The 25400-nt window shown below is 41.0% G+C and overlaps 1 protein-coding gene across 3 annotated transcripts in view; it reads left to right on the plus strand.

Annotated features, from left to right (window-relative positions):
• The window catches only part of PDE3A (phosphodiesterase 3A), a 270376-nt gene that overhangs the window by 146715 nt on the left and 98261 nt on the right, over window positions 1-25400 (plus strand). For 2 of the 3 annotated variants that reach the window (XR_012586845.1, XM_074585867.1), the window contains exon 2: window positions 18502-18552. Coding sequence is in view for 2 of the 3 variants with exons in the window: in XM_074585867.1 (XP_074441968.1) it covers window positions 18502-18552 (51 nt within the window). In the remaining variant the exon portion in view is untranslated. Of the gene's footprint in view, window positions 1-18501; window positions 18553-21707; window positions 22248-25400 lie in introns of those variants that run through there. The other variant, XM_074585880.1, reaches the window with a different exon arrangement.

A 25400-nucleotide genomic window follows, 5' to 3' on the forward strand; every position in this document is an offset into this window, starting at 1 on the left:
ATCCCTTGGTAGCAGTGTCACTTTTTAAAAAACAAACACAAAAAAACAGTGAACGCTTCTGTTCACTGTGCAGTTAGGTATATCAACTAGACAAAAGGGTGAGCTGTGTGCCCTGTTCTTTCTCATATTTTTTTGACTCCTTTGGAACAAAAGGCTCACCGTGTTCTGGCATAACCAGTGTAATCCCTGTTGGATCATGGAGATTTGGTTGAGCCTGAGGTTTTTCATAAGTATTATTTAGTAATCATCTCTTTCTGCAGAGATGCCCTCCATTGTGATTAAATGCAGATTTGTATCTGTGAGATAAGTATTAATTAATACTTTGAGAGTTAGAAGGCTCTCCACGCTCTTATTAAGAGCTGAAAAGGAAATGTGTTTCCTCCCTGGTGAGTCTACCTCCCTGCCCAAATGCTTTATCCCACTGCCCCAACTTAATCAGAGAGGAGTCCATGCTTTTATGTTGGACAAGTCTTTGCAACGTGGCACTCGTCTGCGTGATTGTATTAGAGCTGCTGTTGTGTCCAGCCAGGCGAAGCGTGCACAGCTGCACAGGATGGGCTGGCACTCAGCAGAGTAGCCAGCGTATCAAAAGCGTTTGAGGTACACAGGATGTATTTCTCTCAAAGTTGGTATACAAGCGGCATTAGAAGGGCTTTCTGCTGATACCCGTCAATGTGAAATTCCTCCCTGGTATGAAATCCTGGACCTATGACTCCCCCACACGCAGCAAAACAAAAACAGCCATCTGCTTGCCATGTTCTTAGCACATTTCTGGTTTGGGTTTGTTGTTTGGTTGGGATTTTTTCCTTCTTTCTTCCAAGAAAGTTGACATCCTGCTTCCAAACTCCTCCTCCTAGGAAATTAACTTAGTGGTAATGAAAATTAAAGGCTCCTCCAGGAATAACCACAGCTATATTCTGCCCCATCCCAGCTGTGAAGACAAAAGGGAAGGAATCTATTTTAGACCTGGGTCCCCACGCAGAGGTGAGTCTGCGGACGGGAGGATGCACAGCTGATGCCGTCGTGGCAGAAGATGGCTGGCAAAGTGGGAATCACAAATAGGAGAACATGCAGCCGTAACTCCAAAGTCGTTCTGCACCACATTGTTGCTATGTGACAGACAGTGCCAGCCAGCAGGCTGAAGTGCTCGTGCTAGGGTTTAGGGTGGTTTAAGTTTGTACCCCTGGTCCAGGCTGCTTTTAAGCACACATTTCTCGGTGGTTGTATGAGCTCCAAGGATATTCCCTCTTCTCCCTCTGCCTCCCATTAAGTAACAAGATTACAGCAAATTGTTGGCCTAGATATAGCTTGCTGTGCTCCCCGGGTTGTAGATCAGACTCTGACCTCATTCTGTCTTTGCTCTCTGACGTCTACATCCTGTGAAATCTGCTGGGTCCTTCGTCCTTACGGCTTTGCTCTTTAGAAGTGTTTCTTTACCGTTCTGCAGCCGGGGAGACGTTTTGCTGTGCAAGAGCAGTGGCATAAGTGTGGCTCTCAAGTGGCTCACGAGGGGCTCAACTTGCTCCTGTGTACCAGGTCCCCAGGACATCTGGGCTACTCTGGGGTGATCCAGACCTGAAAGCAGGGGAGGAAGGAAACCAGGCTTCAGCATCATGAGTTTTCACAGTGCTCGCAGCCTTGTGGGGCATCCCGGACGGGGCGTTGGGCTGCCCAGTGAGCTGTGAGCTGCTGTCAGCTCCTGCTCATGAAACTCTCCTGGCTCCCTCTCCCTTGCACTCTCCCCTGTGTGCATCTTGTGCCTCTTGACCTTAGAAAGACTGACTGGCCTGTAAGGTCAGGAAATTTGGCCACTGTTTTTAAATCAAGAGACACCCAACGACCAGATTTGCAAGGAGGACTCTGGAGGCATTTCAGGAAAGGTTTCCAAATGCAGCTTTTTTTCCTAAGCAGATGCAGCCTGAATATTTTGAAATACTCTGTGAATGAAGTTACTTTACCACAACAGCAGAAAAACTGATTTGGGTCGGTAAACCCTTTAGAGCTTGAAGCAATAGTGAGGTTTTTTTCTCTTGGGTTGTTTTTTGTTTGTTTGTTTGGGTGTGGTTTTTTGTTGTTGTTTTTTTCTTTTTCAAATTTTAATTTCAACACTCTGTAGTAAAACAAAACTGAAATGCCATTGTCCCTAGATAATGAAACAAGATGTTCTGCTGCCTTTAAAATGTCCTCTTTCTCACTTCCAGTACCTGCATCCAAACCAAAATCTTCACCGAATTCAGTCTGTGAAGCATTTAAGTTTTGAAGTAACCTGGTTATAATTCTTACAATCAGGTCAACTGGTTGTGTTTTATGTTTATATGCAGGTGCTCCTTGCATTCTGGGTACGAGGAATTAGTCTGTTCCTCTATGAACTGTATCATATCAGCCTGAAAGCACTTTTAAATAAATAATCAGAAGTCTGTTTCATAGAATAAAATATATATATTTAAAAAAAAAGTAAACCAAAAATCTCATGTATTAGTATGTGAGGACATTACAGCTATGATATCCATGTAGTGCATTTTTAACTCTCTTATAAAATAAAGACTTAAGATACCTTTATGCAGCAACACAGTAGGAATTTTTATGTTAATCTGCACTGTTGCAATAGCAGATATTTAAGCAGTGGATATGCTACTGGGTAAATTTTCACATGCTTTCTGACCTTTCTGATGCTGGCATTGCCTAGTCTTCTCAAGTAGCAACTGAGATAATTTGGCCCTTGAGATAAAGAAGGAGAGATAAAGTTATTTTTAGGAATTGATTGCTTTAGTTCTGGCATTTTGTTCTGTCCTGACCATCATCCTCACAGACTGGAAGGATGCAGCTTGTTTATTATGTTTTATCGTACCTAGTGTGCTGGCTTTTCATACCAGGCAGAGCTGAGGTTTGCCCTTCATCAGCTTTCCCACCAATGCAGGGGCAGCCCTTTGCATTCTGGAGATCATGGATCAGCCACGAATCCTCAGGTTTCGATCCTTGTATTTAATTTCCAACCCCCTTCGCAGTTCTGGTAGGCAGAAGCCTCCTTTCTCTCATAGAGGAATTTTTTTTTTTTTCCCTTTTTTCCTACAATTGAGATTCCAGGAACCCGCATTTCTAAGAAAACTTGAAATGCTGTGAGAGTTATCGTCACTTCAGAAATAATCTGTACAACTGCAGAAAATCAGCATGTGTGTCTTCTGTAAGCTACAAAAAGAGTATTTAGTACTGTCATCTTAAGAGGTTCCAGACGTTTTGAGATTATCATTACTTCTGTGTGTGGGCCCTACCTGTATTTCCATCCCCTTATTTCTTGATCCTGTGTATTTAATATTGTGGAAAATGTTACTTCTGGAGACTGAGCCCCACCTTTTAGTCACAGGGCCAACAAAATGTGGTATTACAAGCTTGTAGTGGAGTGTTGCCTGGGAGCCCCTATTCTCCTCTGTGACGATCTCTCCCTCCATGTCATGCTCCAGATTGCCCCTGAGAAGGGTATTTTCCTCTCCACTGCAAATACTTGCTTTTGTGTGGCTCCTTGGTGAGAACTGAATTTCCTCTCATCAGACCAGCTCCACGTAGGCAGCTCCTCAGTCCACCTTGAACTTTTTGACTTTCTTCTTAACAAGCACGGGTGTTTTAACATGAACTGTCTTTCCCTGAAAACAAATGAAAACGCTGGTTCCAGGACCACACTGCGTGTATTGGGGGGAGCAGGGCGGATGTGTGGGAAGAAAAGTATTAGGTTAGGAAAAATATTTAGGATATATACATTTTTATTTATGTTCTATATTTAGGTATGAGAAGGGAAGTTATTTTTTTTACTTCTGCAGTTCTCTCAAGCTCATAAAGCATCTGTTTCTCAGCCTCTGTCGCTCTTGCCTGAACCGAGGTTGTTGGTGGCCCTGGTTCCCCTTCAAGGAGGCTTTGTCCTGATAAAGGGACCCATTGAGAGGGCCAAAGGCACGCAGGCACAGGCACTCAACATTCAACATGCCACTGCTTATCTCCTGACAACATATTTCTGGAAATAAGGGTCTTGATACTAATAAAGTAGGTAAATTGCAATTATCAGTGATTTTCTGAAAAAAAAAATGGCGCAGGAAAAAATGTGAAGTGGAAGAGAGAAAATACTGTCCAATTCATGGAGCTCTTGTGGTGAACACTTTCATGCCAGAGATGCCTCATGCATCTCAGCACTTGATCTTGATGAATAAATCAGAAAGCTTCATGAGAATGCGTTTTCTCCTGGCATTTCAGCTCTTCCTTCCTTCTTGCTGTTCATCTCCGCATCCACGTTCGGAGATGAAGTGGACTCAATGCCTTTAAAGCTCACAGAAGGTTCAATTCAGGTCTGGGGCACAGCTGTCAATTTTTCACTTTTCAAGTCATCTTCTCTAGCTAAAGTCCTTCTAACCGACTAAAGAGGACTGCAGGATGCCTCGGTGTTTGGCCACAGATACAGGGGGGAAACTTTCACTGTTTTTGATCCTTTGAGGTTTCCTATCTTTCCTGTTTCACTTTAGTGCTTTCTTAAAAAGGAAGGTTCTTGATATGTGAAGCCTGTCCTCTTACTGATATTTAGAGGGCTGAACAGTTCATTTTCAGAAAGAGCGATAAGATCTCCTGGCAACTGAAAACGAGAATAATTCTATTCCCTGGTGTATGCCCTCAACTCCCCCAAAGGAGAAATTGGACATAAACACTTGATCAAAATGAAGCCCATGGTCTGATCCCATGAACTGAAGATATTTAGTTTCTATTCCCAGTTTTGCAGTACTGTGCTGGGTAAATGCCTCAGTTCATCTGTGAAATGGAGATAAATCATTATTTTTTTTTCTCACAAAGGTCCTGTCTGAGTTAACAAGTTTGTACGTACGGGGGTCTGGAAATTAGTGCTTTAGAAGTGGTTGCTACTAAGGTTTCTCTGATTTGCAGCTGATATATAATAGGGAGAGACTCAAAGCCATCTTACGGAGACTCAGACTAATTGTGCTTAACAGTGTCTCCCAGAAGACCAGGCTGGTTCCCAGGCGTAAGAGGAAAAACAAAGGACAACATCCAGGCCATGCTGAATTGATGAAAAGGCTGTTGTTAGCATTAGGGGATCAGGGTTGTATCTGTAATCAATACAGATCTGGAGATCTCTTTTTTCATAGTCATAGGACCAGATCCGCACAGCTGTTTAGCACTTAGCAGTGCTTTTTTTTTTGTTTGTTTGTTTGTTTTGGTAGCTAGAAATATAAATGCATTTCCATCTGGACTCTCCTGGTCAGGGTAGAATGATGTATACTAGTGTCTACTGAAATAACACTTCTGCTGAATCAAAATAGCATTTTTACACAAGTTGAACATAAGGAGATGAAAGAAAAATATTTGGGACAGAGGAAAAAGGAACTTAAAGTACTTTTTCATCAAAAAAGGAAGGGGCTGAAGACATCATAATGAGATTAATAGAAGGGAAAGCTCTTATTTCTGAGGAAGTGCTGAACAGCTTGTCATAAGAAGAGGAAATACTGCTTTTTTTGACCAAGTTTGTTTTAGAAGTGTATTTCAGCAACATGCAAAGTTAGATTATGCAAGGAATAAAATTCTGGGGAAAAAAGGACCAATGATGGAGGGGGATGTAGTTGCTCATATAAAAAGCAAATTTCAGAACTTTCTATTTTGAATAGGTGGACCTTTTTGACACGCAACTCTTTCTTTTTGTTTGTTTTTTTTTTTTTAACCATAGAAATGCTACTTAATTTTGTCAAAGCCTGTTTCTGAAAGGCAGATTCGTCAAAATGCCATATTTTCAATGGAAGATTCTTCTGCCAGATAATATTTCAGCAGCTTTCGTGTGAGTCACTTTAACAGAACCAAAACAGAGGGCAGCCATACGTCTCTCAAGCCCAGTCCTTTGAGGTGAGCCCCTGCAGACCGGGCTCCTCTGCCCTGCTCAGCCTTTCTCCTTCTCACTCTAAAACACCACCTGGTATATCCATTAGCACCGTGACACCCCTGAATAGCGTATATTCTTTGCATCCTTTATGCTATGATAGAGACTACACTTTTTGTGGGCTCTGTTTTTGCTGTTAGCAGTACTTTGACGCTATGGAAATATGGCTTAGGTGACCACGTGGAATTAGATGTTGGCAGACAATGTTGCAGGGGAATATATTTTTATGATATCCCTCTAAGACAACGTGCGTGGTTTTATTACTTTAAAAATAAAATCTTAGAAGCAAAGCTTTTAAAAAGTCATACTGGTTTGAAAGACAGGATTTCAAATCATGGAAAAAACCTGCAGCCATTATGAAAATCTGTTTTTACTTTGACTTCTAGAAATCTCCACTGAAATTACTCCCATTAGAGGGGGTGAAGCTGACTGCCGTTTTCCCCCTGTACGGTACAAACCCGGTATTCATCTTCCTGGCTTTCGCCTGTTTATATCCAGCATCTCTGCAATCCAGATGGGGAGAAGCACATGTGACAGCGTGTGTGTGTGATTTGGAGCAGCAGATGGGTGCGAATGACAAACTGTTGCCTGTGTAGGCACCTACCTAGAGATTACTCAGAGTCCTGCCTCTGTGTGTTGTTGTTCTGTTCCTATGCAGCGTTATCAAAGAGGGCACTGTCAGGGCTCCCATGTCTGATGCGTTACCTAACTTGACAGGGATCCTGTGCAGGCATCCAGATTTCAGTACCTTTCAGTAATAATGTCTGTTTGTGATGTGCCTTTCGTCTAAGGAAGCACTGACCGCATTAAAAATCGTATAAGGAGAAAAGCAAGGTGGGATTGACGTTACAGTTGAACTCCCTAGTAAAGAGACATCCCGCTTCAGTGTCTTTTTGTTCCCAAAGTGGGCCTGTCACCCTGCATTTCTTGCCCTATTTGAGTTGCCTTTCTCTTTTCTGCTCTTGCTCTGAATGAGTTCTGCATGAGAAGAAAAGTGATGGAAAGTGAAGTGCACTGAGAGAGGAGAGGTCAGTGTTTCTGTTGCGGTCCTACACCTAGAGCTTTCAGTATTCCCACTGCACGGGCACACTGTTATGAGCTGGTACAGAATTTCACACGTTGTCCGACAGCATGACTGCAATGAAAATGATGCCATTTCCAGCGGCAGGGAAATTTATGGCCCCAATGTCTCTCTGCATGCATTTCAGCTGAACTGTCACTTAAAATTCTAGGACAGGGAAGTCTAAGATGCGTGTGTAACTTGCTTCCTTGAACTCATCCCTTTCGAGTCAGCAGGGTCACTGATGCTGCGGTCATGCATGCACATGTACTTGCTAGGTTAGGAATGCAGTTAGCGCAAGGTTTAGTGTCTGAGTCATGGCAGTGATTTAAAATCCACAAATTCTGTAATTTCTCTGCACATTAGTCCTGCCAGCTCTGCTGTGAGGCCTGACTGGGTTACCAAAGGGGAGGCCTCGCTCTGCCAGCACTCTGAGCTCTGCTCATTTCATAAAGCCAGTGAAGCACCAAAGTTTGGTGCCTGTGGTCCCATAAACTTGAGGTAGGTAATCAAATCCTACTGCTATCTGGCTGAAACATATATTCTGTGGCCAGGAATTTGCATGTAAATGTCAGTGTGAAATTATCGTGGTGAATTTTCTGTGACAGTTGTTTTTATTTTAAACCATGCAGTTACAAGGATGAGTAGAAAAGATCCCTAGTTTGCTGCTGGATAGACATCTGAGCCCCCTGTGAGCGCCCTGCCGAGGACAGTTGGAGGAGATGCGGGAACTGGGCTGCTTGGCGAAGGGGTGGGTGAAATGTGTCGTGCTGGAAGAAGATCACTGAACTGATTAAATTAGTTCTGTTTCAGAGGATTCATTTTTGCTCGGGTCACTGCTACGTTCATCTATTTGCTTTTTTCCCCCCTCTTAGCAATAGACGAATGCAGAGTGATAATTAATTTGGCAGGTTGATTGAGATTGGGTGGCAGAGAGGGGAGTTTTCCTGGATGAGTGATGAAGCGTTGCTGGTTGAGCTTAAAGTGAATAGTCTGAAATAGAAAGTAGTTAGTATAAAATCCCCCCAAGGGTGTGTTTAAACTGAATGTACTTTGAGTTTTGACATTGAGGTTTTTTAGTAAGCTACCAGGCTGCACAGTGTAATTTTAGGACGTTTGCTAGCTGGGATCTAGCTGTTGAAACATCAGCGCTATTCTTCTGCATTGTGAAACGTCAAAACCAGGAAAATGGGGTGTTAATGAAAGAAGTAGCTTGTTTGTGTGGATGTCAGGCTGGAATGAGCTTTGGCAGAGCGATGCTCTTTTCTTTTCCAGGTCAACCCTGGAGGCTGAGGCTTCACCTGACCAGACACAGTGCTGCTCTCATGGTGGGAGAAGGCACTGTGGGTCATTCTGTTCTCTGCGCTAGCTTGAGGGAGGCCAAGTTCTCAGTGTCTTAAAATTTTCATTAGCAAATCTCAGCTAACCCTCAGTGTGCTACTGTTAATGTGTTTCAGGAAAATGCACTGCTGAAACTGTAAGAAATTATGTTTCTGGCTTTTTGCCTCATTGTGTTTTAGCCCCACCAGGGGCTGATTCCTGTAATCACTGTGTTTTGTGTTTCACACCAGGTGGACATTAAGTTGCCATATTAAAAAAAACAAAGTTTGTTTTTTCCTTTTCAGTAAGTGCATATGGTAGCAGGAGAGATCTGTTTTGTTCAAACTACTGGATTCTCTTGCTTACAGAATTTCCAATTTTGGGGAGCAGTGGCACTTCAACCTTTACTTGGCTTCTCTGACCAAGTGGTTGGGGTTTAGGGGTTCGCTCTCTCACCCTCTACCCCCTTCCTTTTTGCAAGTGGCTCTTTGCTCTGGTGAGAGGTTTTGAGTTGACAGCTATGTTGAAACACCATCCTGTGCACGCAAGGGAAGTACAATGGGGACACAAGCAAGTCACGCTTGTCCCTACCCCTGCTGCAGTGACTCAGTTCCCTTGCAGAGGAACCACATCTGAAGGTTAAGTGTCTGGTGAAACCTCTATACTTACTCAGTCCCAAGGGCTTTTTTATTCTGCTGAGACTGCCAGTGAGGATGTTAATTTGACAAGGTTTGGGGTTTTGGGGATTTTTTTGTTTGTTTGTTTGGTTGGTTGGTTGTTTTTTTTCCCCTGTAAGGTAGAAACTTACCCACTGGGAATTGTATTGGGAAATTCCTATTTTTATGCAGACTGCCAGAGTGTGGTCAGCTCTTAGATTAATGCACTTACTAAACTAATTGGACTAAGTCGCCTTCCATATGACCTTTCCTGTTTTGTGTTAGTATTGTGAGAGATTCCACTAAAATCAGAGTGTGACTGAAAATTCCCTTAAAAGTTCTCCTACGCTTTCAGTGGGTTTTTAATTGCTATGTGAAAAGACATCCCCTGTATCGTCAAGGAACTAATGTCTTTGGAAGCAGAGGCCCTCCTGTGCACTGATAACAGGCTGAAAAGAGTATGTCGTGTTTGAGGCTTGTGTTGAGTTACAACAGAAAGTGCAAATACCATATATGAAATTAGAATCTCTGAAAAGATGGATAGTGAGAGAAAAACTATGCACTAAAGAGAGAACGGTATTAGTAACATACGTTGCTGAGCTGGTTTTTTATTGTAGAAGTCTTTAAGACTCCTTTATAAAATAAATAATGGGCCTTAGATACTAAACGTGTTTTCAGACGATGCTGACTCTGTCTGCTGCAGTAGCTAGCTAGTTTATCAAGCCTGTGCCAAGCTTGGTATTGTGACTGGGGTTCTTAATGCATAGTTAATGATTCCCAATGGAAAAAAGGTAAATAAGCTTTCTGACTTTTTCTAGGAACTTAATTACACAAGAATGGACTTGACTGCGTAGCTGTGAAATCCAGGGACTTAATGTGTCTACTTAGAATATCAAGCAAGGTTTAAATAGTAATTTTCTTCTCTTTAACAATCTATTTTTGTTCTTTTGTCAGCTTGTTCTTACATTTAGGAGTCTTGATATTGCTGTGTTGCCCTGGCATCCCCATACCAAGGAATCTTCTTCTGTAGGTTACTGTCTGTAGATTATGACCATGGCTAAGATGGGAGGATCTCAGAGTATCTGTGATCACACTTTTTAATCTCACCAGTATGGATGGTTTTTTTTTCCTAGGGCTTTGTTTTTCATGATTATGCTCAGAATAAGAAAGTGAGTAAATGTAAAATTTGGTGAACACTTTTGCTTGTTGAATACTAGTCCACTAGCTCAACATGCCTACTGTTAATCCACCAGATCAGTTTAAGGGGATAAGAAATATATTTATCATCAGTTTAATTGTTTTATTCATTTATTCTGGATTTTTTTTTTAAATCCAGATTAAGATAAAACTATTAATTTAGGAAGCCTTTGCTAAAAGAAATCTGCTGCACATCTACTAGTAGCTCTTTGTGTGGCATCCGTCCTTGGGGATCACTGAAGAATAAGAGTTGCTTTCTTTAAAAAAACCCAAACAAAAAAATCAGTCCTTTTCTGTATTTTACTACAGCTCTGCCTCTAAAACTCATTTAAAATCCTGTTTGATGTGTGAAAGATTAATAGGGACCTGAGAAATTCAACAGTAGGACTGAAAATAATAGTAATCTGGAGGGATTTGTTTTACTACTGTCGTCTGTTTAAGTAGTTGTGACAAAAATTTATATAAATCCAGATACAGGGTGTGGAGGTGGATATTCCCCTGCCTTTTACTTCTTCCCACCTACTTTTTTTTTTAATTTCACAGTACCTTCACACTATCTAAAGTTAAACCTACTCATTTCAAGAAGTGGCATGGAACAAGGGGCACGACAGTTGTCCACAAACTCACTGCTGCCAGTTTGCTGTGTCATATGTCTTCATGCCTCCCGCCCCCGTGCAAGGGAGCCAGGATCCCTGAAGAAGTCAGATGCAGTTTATTTTCTGGAAATATTCTAAAAGGTCATATGCTGCCATGAGAAAAGTCCTCAAAAATGTAGTCTCTCTTGCTGTCTCGCCCAGCGCCAGATATGATCTCATTCCTTTTATTCCTTTGGAGCTGAATCCCTGGTTAAGCATTCGGGACGGTTTCTTCGCCATGCCTGCAGGACAGTCACCGCTGGTGCCTTTCAGGTTGTCCTCCTGTGCCACAGCGCCTGTTCCCCACCCCTCAGCCTAACCTTGCCGAGTGCTCTGTTTTCTCCATTCCTTTCTGCCGCAGTGGCTCAGTACCATGTTCACTGTTTCAACAGAGTATCTGATATATATATTTTTCCTCTGTTTTGTGTAGCCTCTGGCAGTGCTGGGGTTCATTGCTTTACCTGCCAGCCAGGCTGTAAGAGGGCTGTAGGGGTTGAGGAGGCAGCTCCTTCCAGGGCTTCCAGCTTCACCAGGGTACCAGCTTAAGAGGGTTTAACTCTATCCCTGCACAGGGCTCATCCTGCAGGGAAGCCATTCACTGCAGCTCTTCTCCAGACCCATACCTCTGCCTCACTGCCTCTGCCTCCAGTTCAAAGCAACATCACGTTTCAAAGTATTTTGGCCCGTGCCTCAGTTTAAAAATCTTATCTCTGCTTCCAGCTGTTGTCTAGCAGCCCACAAACCTTTAAAACTACTTACTTGATTAGGAAGCAGCTGAAAGGCTCTTACACCCTCCCCTAACACACGCACCCCCCACATTTCCCCCCCCCCCCACTTTATTCATTGAGTTAGTTCATTGTGGTGGTGGTGTTGTTTTGTTGTTTAACCAGTCTCAGAACCGGGGCTGACCTTGCTGATTTGCAGGGCTCCAACGGGTTGGGAGCGTTTGGGTGGAGAGTTTCCCCCCCACTCATTGCACAGCCAGAGGCCGCGGTGGGGCGAGCGTGCAGCTCGCATATCTGGCTGAACAGCCCAGCTCTGACATCTCATGCTTTAGGCTGACCCTGGGAGTTGGCCAGTGGTTGTGGAAAAGGGATTGTTTTTCCAAATATTGGAGCATTTTGCTGTCTGTGTGTCATAGCCAACACGTGCCTGTGTATGATCACACTCACCACACAGCAAGGAAGACATCTCTGACGCTTTGGATGCCGGCAGGGCCAGCTGCAGCTATGCCGTTTGATGGAGAAAGTGGTCAGTGCAGCCCTGCAGTTGCTCCCCTGTTACGTTACCAGAATCTGGCAGTGATGAATCTCAGCAGCTACAGCCTGTTTAGCTTCTCATGCTGATGGTGTCCACACCAAAACTGCACTCCGAGTTTGTCAAGTCAGTAAATGATTTATCTTGATTACCATGACAGTGCAGGGAACAATCTATTGAATGGAAGGAGTCCTACTAAAAATAACACGTGCACAAAACAGTTAGTTTCTGTATGACCCGGCTCTTGCATTTTTGTAAAAATAAATGTTTCTTCTAATATGTAATCAAGGAAATAATTTGTGCTTTTTTGTTACTGAATAAGAAGTTTATCAGGAACATTTTGTGCCTACACACTGGTAACAAACAGTTTCTTTTTACCAGTGGAAATATGATCCTGACTAAAGCATAGCTAATACCCATTCAGTCAGAGAATATGTATCATACTGTGCCCCATTCAGCACAAGCTGTAAGGAGGCAGTGTCAAAGAACTCAACAGTGAGACACTGTTCCACATCCTCAACATGCCCATTCAACAAAATCTCTTCCGAAGAGGGAAGATGTTATGCTCATGTTTAAATACGGGCTCAGCTGTTTTGGCGAAGGTTGAAACCAGGTGCCAGCCAGTGGAATGATTGGATGCTCCTATCTAGCTCTACTGGACACTGATTCCCAAATATAAGCAACTCTTAAAGTTGGCTGTCTATCACCCAGCCAAAACTTCTTAGAATCTCATAGGTAATTATTTTTTTATTTTTTTGCTGCTACTAAATGCTCTAAATCCTTGCAGAAGTGGCAAAAAGGCATTTTTTACAGGTTCTCAGCTGTTTGGGGGAGCTCAGGCTAATCCTATTCATGAGTTGTGGCCAGTTCAACAGAGAGTAAGGCATGCTGAGTCTTTGGCACCCAATCACAGATGGGGCAGAGGAACGATTTCTCTAGCATTTCTGTGCTTTGCTTTGTGCTCACCTTTAGTTTATTAACTAGAGGAGGGCAGGGCTCTCCGTGCTCACTGTAATGGAAACACGGTGTCCAGCCACAGTCTGAAATCTTTGAAGTCCAAGGTAATAAGCTAATGAGTTGGGGCAAGGACCTGAGGCATTCATTTGGACTATGTGATCGTGTGTTAGTCTGTTTGAATTGCATTTACTAACTTTTGAGTTATGGCTGATGTAGTTTGCATTTGCCAGCACCATCTAATTATTTTTATAACTGTAGAAGTGGTGTGTATGCGTAAATATATATCTAAATAAAATTCCAGAGTTGTAGACTATAATCTGAATAGAATTAGAATAGGCTCTGAATTGATTAAAAGTAGTTTATTAAACACTAAGTATAATTGCTTCATTGGTCCTCTTAAGTACTTATCATGAAAAGATCTGCTCATTCCCTCTAATAAAACTGTGCTGAGTGTTATATTTGTTTAAATAAAAAAGCGCCGCGGTTTCAAAATGTTGTTGCATTCTGCTACTGAGGACTCCCTCCCCTTCCTAAGAATATACATGGGACTGCTCATATTCTAAATTTGGGGGTTTTTTCCCCACTTGTGCCCAATTTTGGAGGTCCTTATAATAAAGATATGCCTTTTCTATTTCTGTGAGTTGTTTTTTGAGGTTTGTTGTGGCATAGTTAGCAGTATTGCTGGTTCAAGGGTGCCAAAATAAAACGGTCAGAAAAGATGATTTAAGGGAAAAACAAGACCTAGAAACAGCTAAAAAGGTTTGAATCATCATCTTTTACTTTTTGTCTTTTTATTTATTTAGATCTTTTATGGTATGTGTGGGTCACATTTTCCTGCATTTTTCTAATACTAAGGAGGCTTAGAATTATGGTTTATGAATTTTAATGAAAGCTGAGATTATTATGTAATCATATGCTGGGGCTTTAAATCACTAAATAGGAGAAAAACTGTATTTAGAGAGGTGAGAGCTGAAGATGATAAGTTTTTAAATGTCTTTGTTCTGTTTTTGCATGGGTACCTCACATATCTAATGCAGACAGTCCTTTATACTATTCCTTACTCCTTCGCAGGTATTGCGTTAGTGAACATGTGGTTTACATTTAAAATTTGGTTTTACAACCATGAGGCCTGGAGACTTTATAGTGTTTCTAGTGAAAGGTTGAGTTTTAGACCACAGGCTACCACCCTACACGTACAGAGGAAGCTAGCCCCGTTTCACTTCTCATTTTCTCTCTGTGATTTTGGTATTAGGGTCTTCTCCATTCCCAGCCCCCTCTTCCATTCACAGTCCTCACCCTCAGCTGGGCTGAGAGAGGCTGTTTTCCCTGGAGACCTGTTAGTCAATTCGTATGGTGGAGCAAGCCAGTTGGCTTTAGCAAAGCCTGTGTTTTTGTGCATTCTTGAACACACAAGAGTTGTTCTTGTTGCTGAAAGCTACCTTTGTCTTTCAGTGTTAAAACCATCAGAGCTGGGTTTTCAGGACAGTTTTAGATGAAATGTAAAGTAGATACTTTCCTTCTGAGAGAAACTGCATGCATGTAAGCCATTTTACTTTGGTTTTATCCTTCCTTTTCTGCTGCTTAGCCTCAGCAGCATGGCCAATAAGAATAACAATACAGGAAAGTAAATGGACGGTGTGAGGCCATTTACCATCACTCTGGACCAAATCAGTTTCTAGTAGTTCTTAGAGGAAGTGGTGGAGCCTGGAAAAACCCTTCTGCTAGTGACAAACATAAATCCTTCTACCTACAAATGCATTTTCATACGTGCACCAATTAAAACAATTTTTTTCTTTTTTTTTTCTGATTTCAGAAGGTTGATTTGGACTGAAGTGGACTTATGCACACACTATGTTTCTGTGTTTGTTTTTTTTAATACTGTTTTCTTCATCTTTTGATTTCTATAAAGCTTGTGAAAATTGTGATTTTTTCAAGTAGCCCAATAGGTCATGTGTACTTGCTTTTCTTCTTTTCTGCATTTTGTACTTACTGTTTGCCTATTCAAATAGAATCTTTCTCAGGTTCAGGAGTAATCTTGCACATCGTGGCTCGTTGAGCTAAAGGGTGTCATGCTGAGGCAATTTTCCCTCTGTAGGGTGTTGGCCTGGCAGAGATTTTGTTGCAACTGCTCTGTCTGTTTACTTGTTTTGTTTTCTGTCTTCTGTCGTAAAGCTTGAGGCCCTTGTGTGTGATATACTTTTTATTTCTTTTTTTCCTCCCCCTCTTCATTCCTTTGTTACTATAGACCATTGCAGATAGGCCAAGAACACTCTCGCATGAGATGAAAACTGTTTTCTAGACTGAGAGGAAAAAATACATTTTAAAGGCAGGTAAAACTTGGTAGGTTATTGAAATGGAAAGAAAAGATTGGCTTCATATGGTCGTGCATTTTACTACTATGCTTAAAAACTGCCTAGTACTAGCTCCTGGAACTCTACCTTTTTTTCCACTATTTTACCAGGTGACAACCACAGGGTTAACTCAGTAGAGCATCTTGGCATAGTACATGACATACACAGAGAGAGGAATGGTTTTGAAATTCTTTTACACTGGGGGCAATGGGTCCATCAGCAAAAATACTACAAATGTATCTGACTCCACAAAGACACATTTGTAGAGAAATTAAATGAAATGTGGGTTGCATTATTCGCTATGAGGAGTAAGCAGTTTCCTAATAAAACTGTGCCAGAATAAACAAGGGGTCACTCCATTTTTCCAATGCATTCATGACCGGTGGCTTCATTGGTGACTTTGGCCTCTCTTCAGTAAGTGATTTTGATATTAAATTGCTGAGAAATGGAGCAAGGAGAAGTTGTTATAGCCTTCAGACTCATTTCTCACTGTAGTGTTAGCTGCTGCTGCAACATCCAACCTGTGGAGTGCCCCAGGATGGCCAGCACCTGGTAGAGGAGCAGGGCCAGAGATGGGAGACTTGGGCACCTGGAAGCCACCTAGGAAGAGGAGCTGAGTTGAGGCTGGCTGTGAGGGTGGGGAAGCACAGATGAGCACTCTGGGGGCTGAAAAAAATCTATGTGGAGGTGTGAAGCACCAGGCAGTAACTAGGGAACAGGGTGGGCAAACTGTGCCTGAAGAAGAATGAATGTTTAAGAGGATCGGATTTGTGCTTAAGGGTTGGTAGTGATCACAAGTAACCACCCCTGGCACATGTCAGTCTGGTTTCCTGGGACTGGCTGGACTGAGAGCATCCCTACATTTGGTGTACCTCCTTTAATGGGAACAGCAGCTCCAAGCTTGACTCTTAACTGCATTGCTTATTTTTGGTGGCAATAGTAAGGCAACCCTTTGTTTTTCAGTAAACTATGGATTCAGTGAGGGTAGAAGCATGAAAAACCTGGCAGTGGGATCTCACACTACACTTGGTTTTAAGGGTGTGGTATGTGCTGTCAAATCTCTATAGGGCCTGGAGAACGACAGTAACCACAGCCAAGCCTGTAACATTAATCCTTTTTTTTCTTAACTGTGAAATCACAGGTGTATTTTTTGTGCTAATTTCACTGATAGGAAGTTGCAGATAAAGACATCCCTTACCATGTTTGGAATCGCAGGTGGTCAGAATCCTGCTGCATAAAATTTCTTTAGCCAAGTAAATTAAGAAAGTGGGCACCACTTTCCCCACAAGGTATAGGGGCTGAGGAGTTAAAACTGAAGATGTTTTCTTGGTCCAGAGTGGCAGGAGCCACGGAGGAAGCACAGGTATGAGGGTTTGGCAAAGGTTCTGTGAAGTACATAACCTTTGGTAGGTGCATCTGTTGGTAGCTTTTGCATGCTGGTTATTTACTGAGAGGCCAGCTTTCATAAACATCAAAGCTAGGTTTCATACAGTAACGAGCAAACATAACAGTATGGAGAAACAAACAGGGAAACCTGGCACAGCCAGTGTTTCTACCAACAGTGTATGGAAAAAGGAAATAATTACAGTAAAACAAGGGGGGGTCAGTCGTGAGGCTGTATCAGGTAAAAAAATGGTGTGACATTTCTGATACCATTTGTCTCCCATTATGGCGGTAGGTAATCATAAGTAGTAATTTAAAAAAATGAAGGGGCCCTTGGAGAAGGAAGGGACAAGTAGCAACAGTTGATAGAGAAGATAAAGATTTCACATGAGATGTATGTGGCTTTCTTCATTTTTTGAAGTAGTTTTAATCCCTTGTCCTGGGATGAGTGTTTCAAAAGCATGTTCTGTAATAAGCATAGGTTGTAAATCTCGTTGCCTACCTCTGACCTGGGAGAAGTCATTTCCTTTGGGAAAGAATGTTGGGAAAAAAAGAGCAAGAAAATGTTCGTGACTGTAAGTCATTACACGTCACATTAACCTTCCTCTGTTTCATTCACATATTTTTGTTTGCATTAAGCTATGCTCGTATGAGTAAGAAAAGCATTAGCCAGAAGACATCCCCGAGTAGCTGTTAAAAAAAAAAAGGCCAGCTCCCAGGCTGGAACACATGCCGGCCGAGCGCTCAGAGACAGGATTAGCCGCGTCAGCCACCTTGTGTGCTGCACAGCTTTGGTTCCACTCCCTGGTGCTTTCCAGGCTTTTTTAGGCAGGTGTGAGGATAGCTTTCTTGTCAGCAGTTTGCCCATAATCTTCGGCTACATAAAGCAGTAATAAAGTCGTCTACTGGGTATTCTCTTTCCTCTTTTTTGGTCCCCCCACTATGACATATATGGAAAGAGCTGCTGTGTGCAAACTGTATGTTGCTTAAAGAGAGAGAGTGAGTGCCTGTGTTAACAGACAGTTATGAAGTACAGTAGAAAAAAGATGGGAGAAGGTAAATTATTTTTTCTGGAGTCCATCTGTACCATCCTATATTGACCACTTGTCTCACAACACAGTCTCCTGTAGGGTTGCATGGAGGATTTGGGAGCTGAATTTGGGCTGTAATTAATGCTTGCCTACTCTTTAACTTGAGGAGCTGCATACCATCACAAATCTTAATTTCCACAAGAACTCATCATCTCTAAACTTCCTCTCTCTTCGCTTTCCTCTGCAATGTAAAGGCCACAACCTGTTTTCCTTTAGAGGGTGTACCTCTACTTTTTTATTACATTGAGAATAATTCAGTGGCGTGACAGCTTTAATTCTGTTGTTTTCATGCCTCATAGAAAACATGCATTGATATGTAATCAAATGTCCTCTGGCTTTGGTAATCTCCTTGGTGATATATCAGCTCTCCTTTTGCCAGATCGGTATTAAACATTTGGCTAGAGCTGAATCTATGGCAGTGGGAATTTTATTGGTATGAGCAATGTTGTGATGCTGGATGTGTTTTGGCTCTGAATGTAAAGGTAGAAGGTTATAGCATCAACTCCAAAGTGTTCTCACCCTGTTATGAAGCTAAAGGAGCTGTGTGAAATAAATCGTAAGAGCAGACCTGTTTTTTTCAAAGAAAATGTGTAATAGATATAAAAGCATGACTGTTCCAATTAAAACTAATGAGTGCAATTTGTCACTTACCTGTACTTTTCTTTGGTTTTCAGCTCATGGGGCATTCTGAATGGGATCACAAACGAGGACCCAGAGGCTCACAGGTCAGTTGCTCAGTATTTTGTGTTTGGTTTTGGCTTTTTGTAAGTTTGAGGTATTCAAGCAAGTTTTCCATCTGAGATTGGCAAAGTTGTTCGTTTTGTTAATATTTGCAGGATTGAATCAATGGAAAAATGCATAAAACTGTGACAGCTTTCATTAATATAATTTTTGAGCTGTAATCCAAACAGTTGATCCAGACGGAGCTGAGTCATACAACAGAAAGTTTCTTTCAGTAGCAGAAAGATAGATTAGATGTATTGAGAAAGCATTTCTTACTCGGCTGTCTCCATGAGGATATCAAAGGAATGCAATTTCAAATAATACATACGTGTTTTGTGGTGGTGGTTTTTTTTAAACCTGAAAAACGTGTAAAACTCGGATGTCCCTCTCACCTTGTTCAATAATAAAGGGATTAGTGGTTTTAGAACTGTGTTGGAGAAGTGCAGGAAAGCCATGTGTAGCTACTGGGCTGCTCTTGACACATTGTTGAAAGGAAGTTATGCTAGTAGTGTTAATGGCATCATGCAGACACATTTTTAAATTATCTATAGAATTAAAGTTCCTGTAAAGGAGACATTGCTACCAATATTGATGTTCAGGAATTTTCCTGCTTGGGAAAAGCAGTCTTTACCATCTGGTCTTGAAATTCTGTAAATACATTATTACGGCACCAGTATTTTGGAATTGCTTTTCCTTCAGGTGAAGGATTTTTATAAGAATATGAAAATCTATGTCTAAATCTATAATAAGCAGGCTGTTTACTACTTTTAAAGCAAAATTAATTTACTAAGTTTTGCTTTTTTGCCCTTATTGTTGCAGAATTCCACTGTCTTTTTTTCTGAAGTTTTCTAAGCTGCTGCCTTGCATCTCGTTTCAAAACCATGTTGAAATTTGCAGGAAATTCAGTATTTCATTAAACAGTTTAAGATGGGTTGCAGATCTGATTTTTTTTTCAGGTGGCAGTCTGTCATTTCAAAAAGATAAAAAAAAAACGGAAAGTAAGCTAGTTTTCAGTGGAAACTGAGGAATTTCAGAAATCAGGGAAATTCTATCTAGTAAGGTGAGACCTGTTCAGTGCATAATCTCTCCTGCCTCTTCTGATGTGCTAGTTGATCATGTTGTGTTCTTCTGCTCCAAAGAGTGGAAGGTGAATTGGACTCCTCTAAACTACAGAGGGGAAGGCAGTCACTTGAAGGACTCTTAAGGTGACTTCGACTCCTTAAACTTTTCAGCCATTGTTGCAAATCTTCCTCTAGTTTTTGCATGCCTATGAAAATATGGGTAGTCCTTTGTACGCTATGAACCATGCCCCACGGTGCTAATGGTTTGCCTGTGGTGCTGACTGGAGTGTATATGAAGTCTGCACTGGTGTTGCATCAGAGTCGGAGGCCTAAGTCCTGTGTAAGTCTTCATGCCTGATACATCCTGTTGGCTACATGCATCCATGCTTTGATAGGAATAGTGTTAAATAGTGTTAAACCAAATTTAACTAGTTCCTTGAAAGGTTAGAAGTTTAGGAGGATCTGATTTTTGCGTGTAATACAAAAGACCTGTTTTATAATTTTGTTGTTCAGTTGCATTGATGCCAGTTTGCGTCTTTAATAACTGTACCCTTTGTTAAACAGGGTCTTGCTTAAAAAATTAGGATGAGTAATCTGTTAGGTCTACTTCTCCTTCAAATCCAATGCATGAGTTGTTTAAAGTGCAATTGCCTGGAGGATCTGCCACATGGTAGGTTATGGTGTTTCCCTGGGTCTGCGGGGCTTTCCTCCAGCAGAGAAATGGGACTTGGGAGGAGAGGTCGTTCCTGGCCAGCGGTAGCCTGTGCTGCTTGGGCAAGCAGTGAGAGGGAAGGAAGGGGTTTAGGCTTGTGTTATTTGGAGGCAATTTATTAGTCTTCCATGATCTTTTAATTCTTATGGAGTAAAGTGAAGAAAGTGGGAAGGTAGGTCTTAGGAAGCCACCTGTGTGTGAATGTTAGCGATGTCACTTGAGAGAAAAGGAAGTGGAACCACTAGTTTACCATAATGTACAACTAAAATCCACATATAAACTCATAAAACTATTCTACCAAGACTCATTAAACAAAATTCTAATTCTGTCAAGATTTTTTTTTAAGAACTAGTAGGATTTTTATGGTATCTGTTGAAACATGAAAGGAAACTACTACAGTGTGTGTCATACTTCTTAATGACCCACTTGGAAAATATGTTCCCTTTCTGCTTGTGGGAGTTAAATGCAAAGTGAAGTAGTTACAGGTAGTGATGGATGTCAAATGAAATACACTGAGGCTTATAAGAATTTCTGTTTGCAGGAGTTTGTCTCCTGATAAGCATCTGCAATTCAATAGAATGTAAATGGGACAAGTAAAAAGCTGGATTTACAATATTTAACTTGCTGCTGACTTCCACACCAACACTGTGTTCACTTTTTTATAGATTACACGCGCATATATGTGTATGTATGTGTATATGTTGTAGAATTCTTTTTCTTTTAGAATAATTTTACTATTAAGGCTGCTGTTATTAGAGTAAATTATAGGTTGCCTTAAAAAGAGCAATGAGTTCCTGGCTACCTACTTCTTTTTTTTCCTCCTTTTTTTTTTTTTTTTTGATTGACTTCTGCGCTAAACGCTTCATGCAGATAACTTACTCAGGATTTGATGTCATGCAGAAAGTGCAATGTGAATTTCATTATGTTCCACGCTAAATTTTTAAATTTAATACAGGTTAGGATTTAGACAGGAAACTTCAAAATTGAGTTCCAAGTTAAAGAATTCCTAAATGTTTAGGAATGTTTAACCCACCTAAAGAGATCTCTCTCTCAAATAACACACGCATTCTGTAAAACCACATCATCTCACTTGTGAGGGGAAAATATTCTTACCCATTTGTAGTATCAGTACATCCTCCAAGAAAATGGGCTAGTGTAATTCATCCTTGTCATATCATCCCTCTGCAGAAAAAATATGCAAGCTGTATTTTAATTATTTTACTAAAACATAATACTCGATACTTCTAAGATATTTCAGGTGGGACCCGTGGAACACATTGTGCACACATTTTTACGAGGGACTTTGACCGTGTGGGAGTTATTTGTTGCTCTGTCATCAAGCCTTGTTTGGCTTGCTGAAGATGTAGGCGTAGCCCCAGGAGTCAGTGGAATTGAGCGATCGTTCCTCGAACATTATAAAAGGATGATAATCAGGAGGCAAACACAGAGGTCCAGTGTTTTTAATTCTCTTTAAATATAAGAGCTCTCAATTATATATCTGAGGTGCTGCGTTTTACCCCTCCAGTTCCTAAGCAACAGCTATTTTGAGAGTGAGTGCGTCTGGTGTTGTCTACCTACTTCATGCTTTTGCGAGGTAATTCGTCAGTGAAAGCTGGGCTTTTCACTATCTCGCTCGATACCCTTTGTCATGGCACTATAAGGAGACGGATGCTGTAGAGAAACGGGAGAAGCTTGGATGTAACCGGTCTCAACCTTGCAGCTTGCAAAAACTTCTGTACATCGAGGGGCTCTGCCGTCTACAGCAATGAAGCACAGGAGTCAGAAATAAGGTTCTTGCCACTGATTTGGGAGAAGCCTTTTTTCTCGAGCGTGGAAAAACCTCTAGAGCAGATTCAAAATCATGAGCCGGAAATCTCTGTACTTGCTGAAGCGTAGATGGGAGTCGATTCCCGCTACTGACCAGGTACTGTGCTCTGGTGAATCTGTTGTGTCACTGTCTTCCCTTGCAATGCTACTGTAAGGAGGTTTACGGTGGTGGCTGGGAGCCTCTAGGTACAGTGAGAACCAGCTGATCATTATTTGTCGTTTCCATGATGAATAGTGCAAAATGTTGGTAAAAGTGATTTTGCAAGAGCATGTGCTTGTGAATGTGGAGGTTCCATGATAGCCCACTAATGCAGACTTAAGTAACCGACAGACTCTCCCTGTCTCAAAAATGAGACTTTTCGAAAGGTTTTAGGAGTATTTTAAACTGAGTGGCTAAGGAAAAGCGTATTCTACTGCTGATGAGTTCCTCGGTCCTTGTTGCATTTCATATCTTACATGTATTTGTCTATGTATGAAATCACTGATTACAAGTAGATGTAATGCATTGGCAGAACCTCAGCTTTTTCAGCATCATCTTGGTTAATTTCAAGTATGTGAACATGGACAAGAGTAAAGCAGATGTACAAGATGTAGACCAGATGTAATGTAAAAATTGTGGGATGCTGTTTGGAGCAAGCATCGTCACCATAAGTAGGTCTAAGATGTGATGGATGGGAGTACGATCATTTCCTCCTTCTTGCTCCAAGCACTCCAGGGTTCTGTGAAACCTTTTTCAACAGCTTACTTGGGATGTAAAGACAGTAAAAGAAATAATTCTAGAAATAATATTGAAAGGAAAGTGGAGGTAGTAGCTTATTACATGTTCCAACTCAGTTCTCTGTTTATAAAGTGGTCGATTATGAAGCGATGCCTTTATATAGTGGGAAAAGAGGAAATTTGGGAGAAAATTCTTCAACAGAAAGAAGGATGGACTACAGAAATTCTTCCATACTTCCCAGTTATTCAGAAGGATCCTCCTGTGTACTTTACGTTCAGAGGGGGAAGGGAAAGAGACATATTTTATAGAGCTGTAGATTTTAAAGCCAAATTGGACCATGGTGAACATCTAGAGATCTCAGACATATTACTAATCAAAAAATACCATGCTGTCATATCCTGTCACATCAGGCCTATGTTTTCTGGTTAAATAAGAATATGCCTTTTAAATAGATCCAGCCTTAATTTAAATGCTTCAAGTGAGTAATAATCCACCATATTCTCTGATAAAGTTTTTATATTTCTTAAATGTTGTCTTTAACATAATGCCTTCCTATTTGACTTTTTCGAATTTAAATCTCCCACCACATCAATTTGTTACACCTTTGAATGCCAAATTTAAAAAGTCCTCTTTCAGAAATATTTTTTTTTCTGAACCAGATACTTAGATAATTCTTCTGCTTTCGTTTGCTATCATTTAAACTAGCTGAAATACTAGATTTCAAAGGAATCAGGTTCTCTGGTAATTCACAATAAAAAAATTCACAATAAAAATAATAAGGCACTGTTAATGAATACAATTTTGTTGTATTGAAATTGAATTGAATTGATCCAGTTCAATCAGGCATTCTTAGATCTCCTGGTAAAATAGGGGTAAATAAATGCTCTGTTATGGAGTGAGTCATTTGTCATCTTGTTTCTGTTAAGAAGATGTAGAGACGCTAATGTTGTTTCAAAGGAAAGCTGTATTTCAGCCTCACTTTTCCAGTATTTCCTTCTCCTTTTAATCACTCTAATCCTGGTTTTGCATTGCATCATACTCTGTTACAGTGTGATGTATTAGGAGAAAAGAAGTATTCCTTACCTAGGTGTGAGGTGCACTTGACTGCACTGAGCTGCGTATCCTTTCCATCATCGGCCCCTCAACGCCTCTGGAGGGTTTTAAAAGATAAAAGGAAATTTCCCTGACCCATCTACTACTTTGGGAGAAGTGAGGCTCGATAACTGACGTGCATAGATGGAGTTGACTTGAGCATAGTGTGAATCTGTAAAGATTGTTTAAAGGTAAACTAAGGGAGGGAAAGATGATGTTCAGCTTCAAACACGGAGATATTTCTCTAGCTGTTCGTACTGGTCCTTACGCTGGGTGGAGTGGGGCTGCTCTGCTTGTTCTCCCCCTTGCTCAACAGAGCCTCATAGGAAAATGCAGTTACTGTGCAAGATGACAGCCACAAAGAGGCAACTTTTCGGGTGTTTTAGGCTGAGCCATTTCACAATGTTACCATATAAAAATATTAGCTCTGTCTTTTGGTGCAAATTTATTATTCAGTCCTTAGAGGGACGCACTAGCTTAGGCTAACCTCGAGGAAATGATATCACATTTTGATAGGTAAGGAGTAACTTTGTAGGTTATTTCTCTGTTCAGAGGAGATGAAAGATATTTATGTTAACAAATGACAATACCTCTCCAAACTGGTTTACTGTATTACCACTTTTTTTTTTTTTTTTAAAGACTGAAGGAAGGAAGTAAAATGGAATGCTGAGATTTTTGGCTTGATGTAGTTTCTAGTTTAAAATAATACAGCAGATCTGACTTTTAAGGGCATGGGAGCTGTAAGTCCACAGTGAAGTCTGATACTCTATTAGAACTTACTTTCCTTCTTTTAAAAGTCATTAAGTGATTTTTGTTCCTCATCTTACATACTTTCCATCAAACTGCATGAAACCCCAGAACTGTTTAGGCAAGGGTGAGCAGACTGAGAAGTAGGAGTAGTGAAAAAACAAGGGTAGTTACAATGCCTATAGACAATATTGTTGGGGAGGTGAGGGTGTGTGTGTTATATAACTTTATTATTGATTTTTTGAGCATCATTTATGCTCACAGACACTACACCACAGAAGTCTTCATGGTTTCCAGGGTCTGACATGACAAAGGAATTTTTTTGTTTGGTTGTTGGCTTTTTGTGTGTGTGAAAAAGTGAGGAAAAATGGGTTTGAGTGTGAACCCTGACTTAGATCTTTTTGGTTTTGGCTGATGAGAAACATCTTTTCATGTGTGGGAGAGCTTTATCCTGTGTCTGTTTTGCATGGGTAAATTTAAGCAAAATGGTGATGAAGTATATAATATATATTAGCCTCTATGCAAGAAACTGTAGTTTCTTTTAGTGCATGAATCTTGCATGTCTTTATATCTCTCAATAATTTCAGAAGGAACTACCTTTATAGATCTAAGGAAAGAATTTATGAATGCTTTTTTTTTTTGGCCATCCAAGAGTTCAGATTGCCTGAAAGTCTGTCTTGATGTTTCAGTACA

This window comes from Larus michahellis, chromosome 1 (genome assembly GCF_964199755.1).
Source record: "Larus michahellis chromosome 1, bLarMic1.1, whole genome shotgun sequence".
Classification (NCBI taxonomy): domain Eukaryota; kingdom Metazoa; phylum Chordata; class Aves; order Charadriiformes; family Laridae; genus Larus; species Larus michahellis.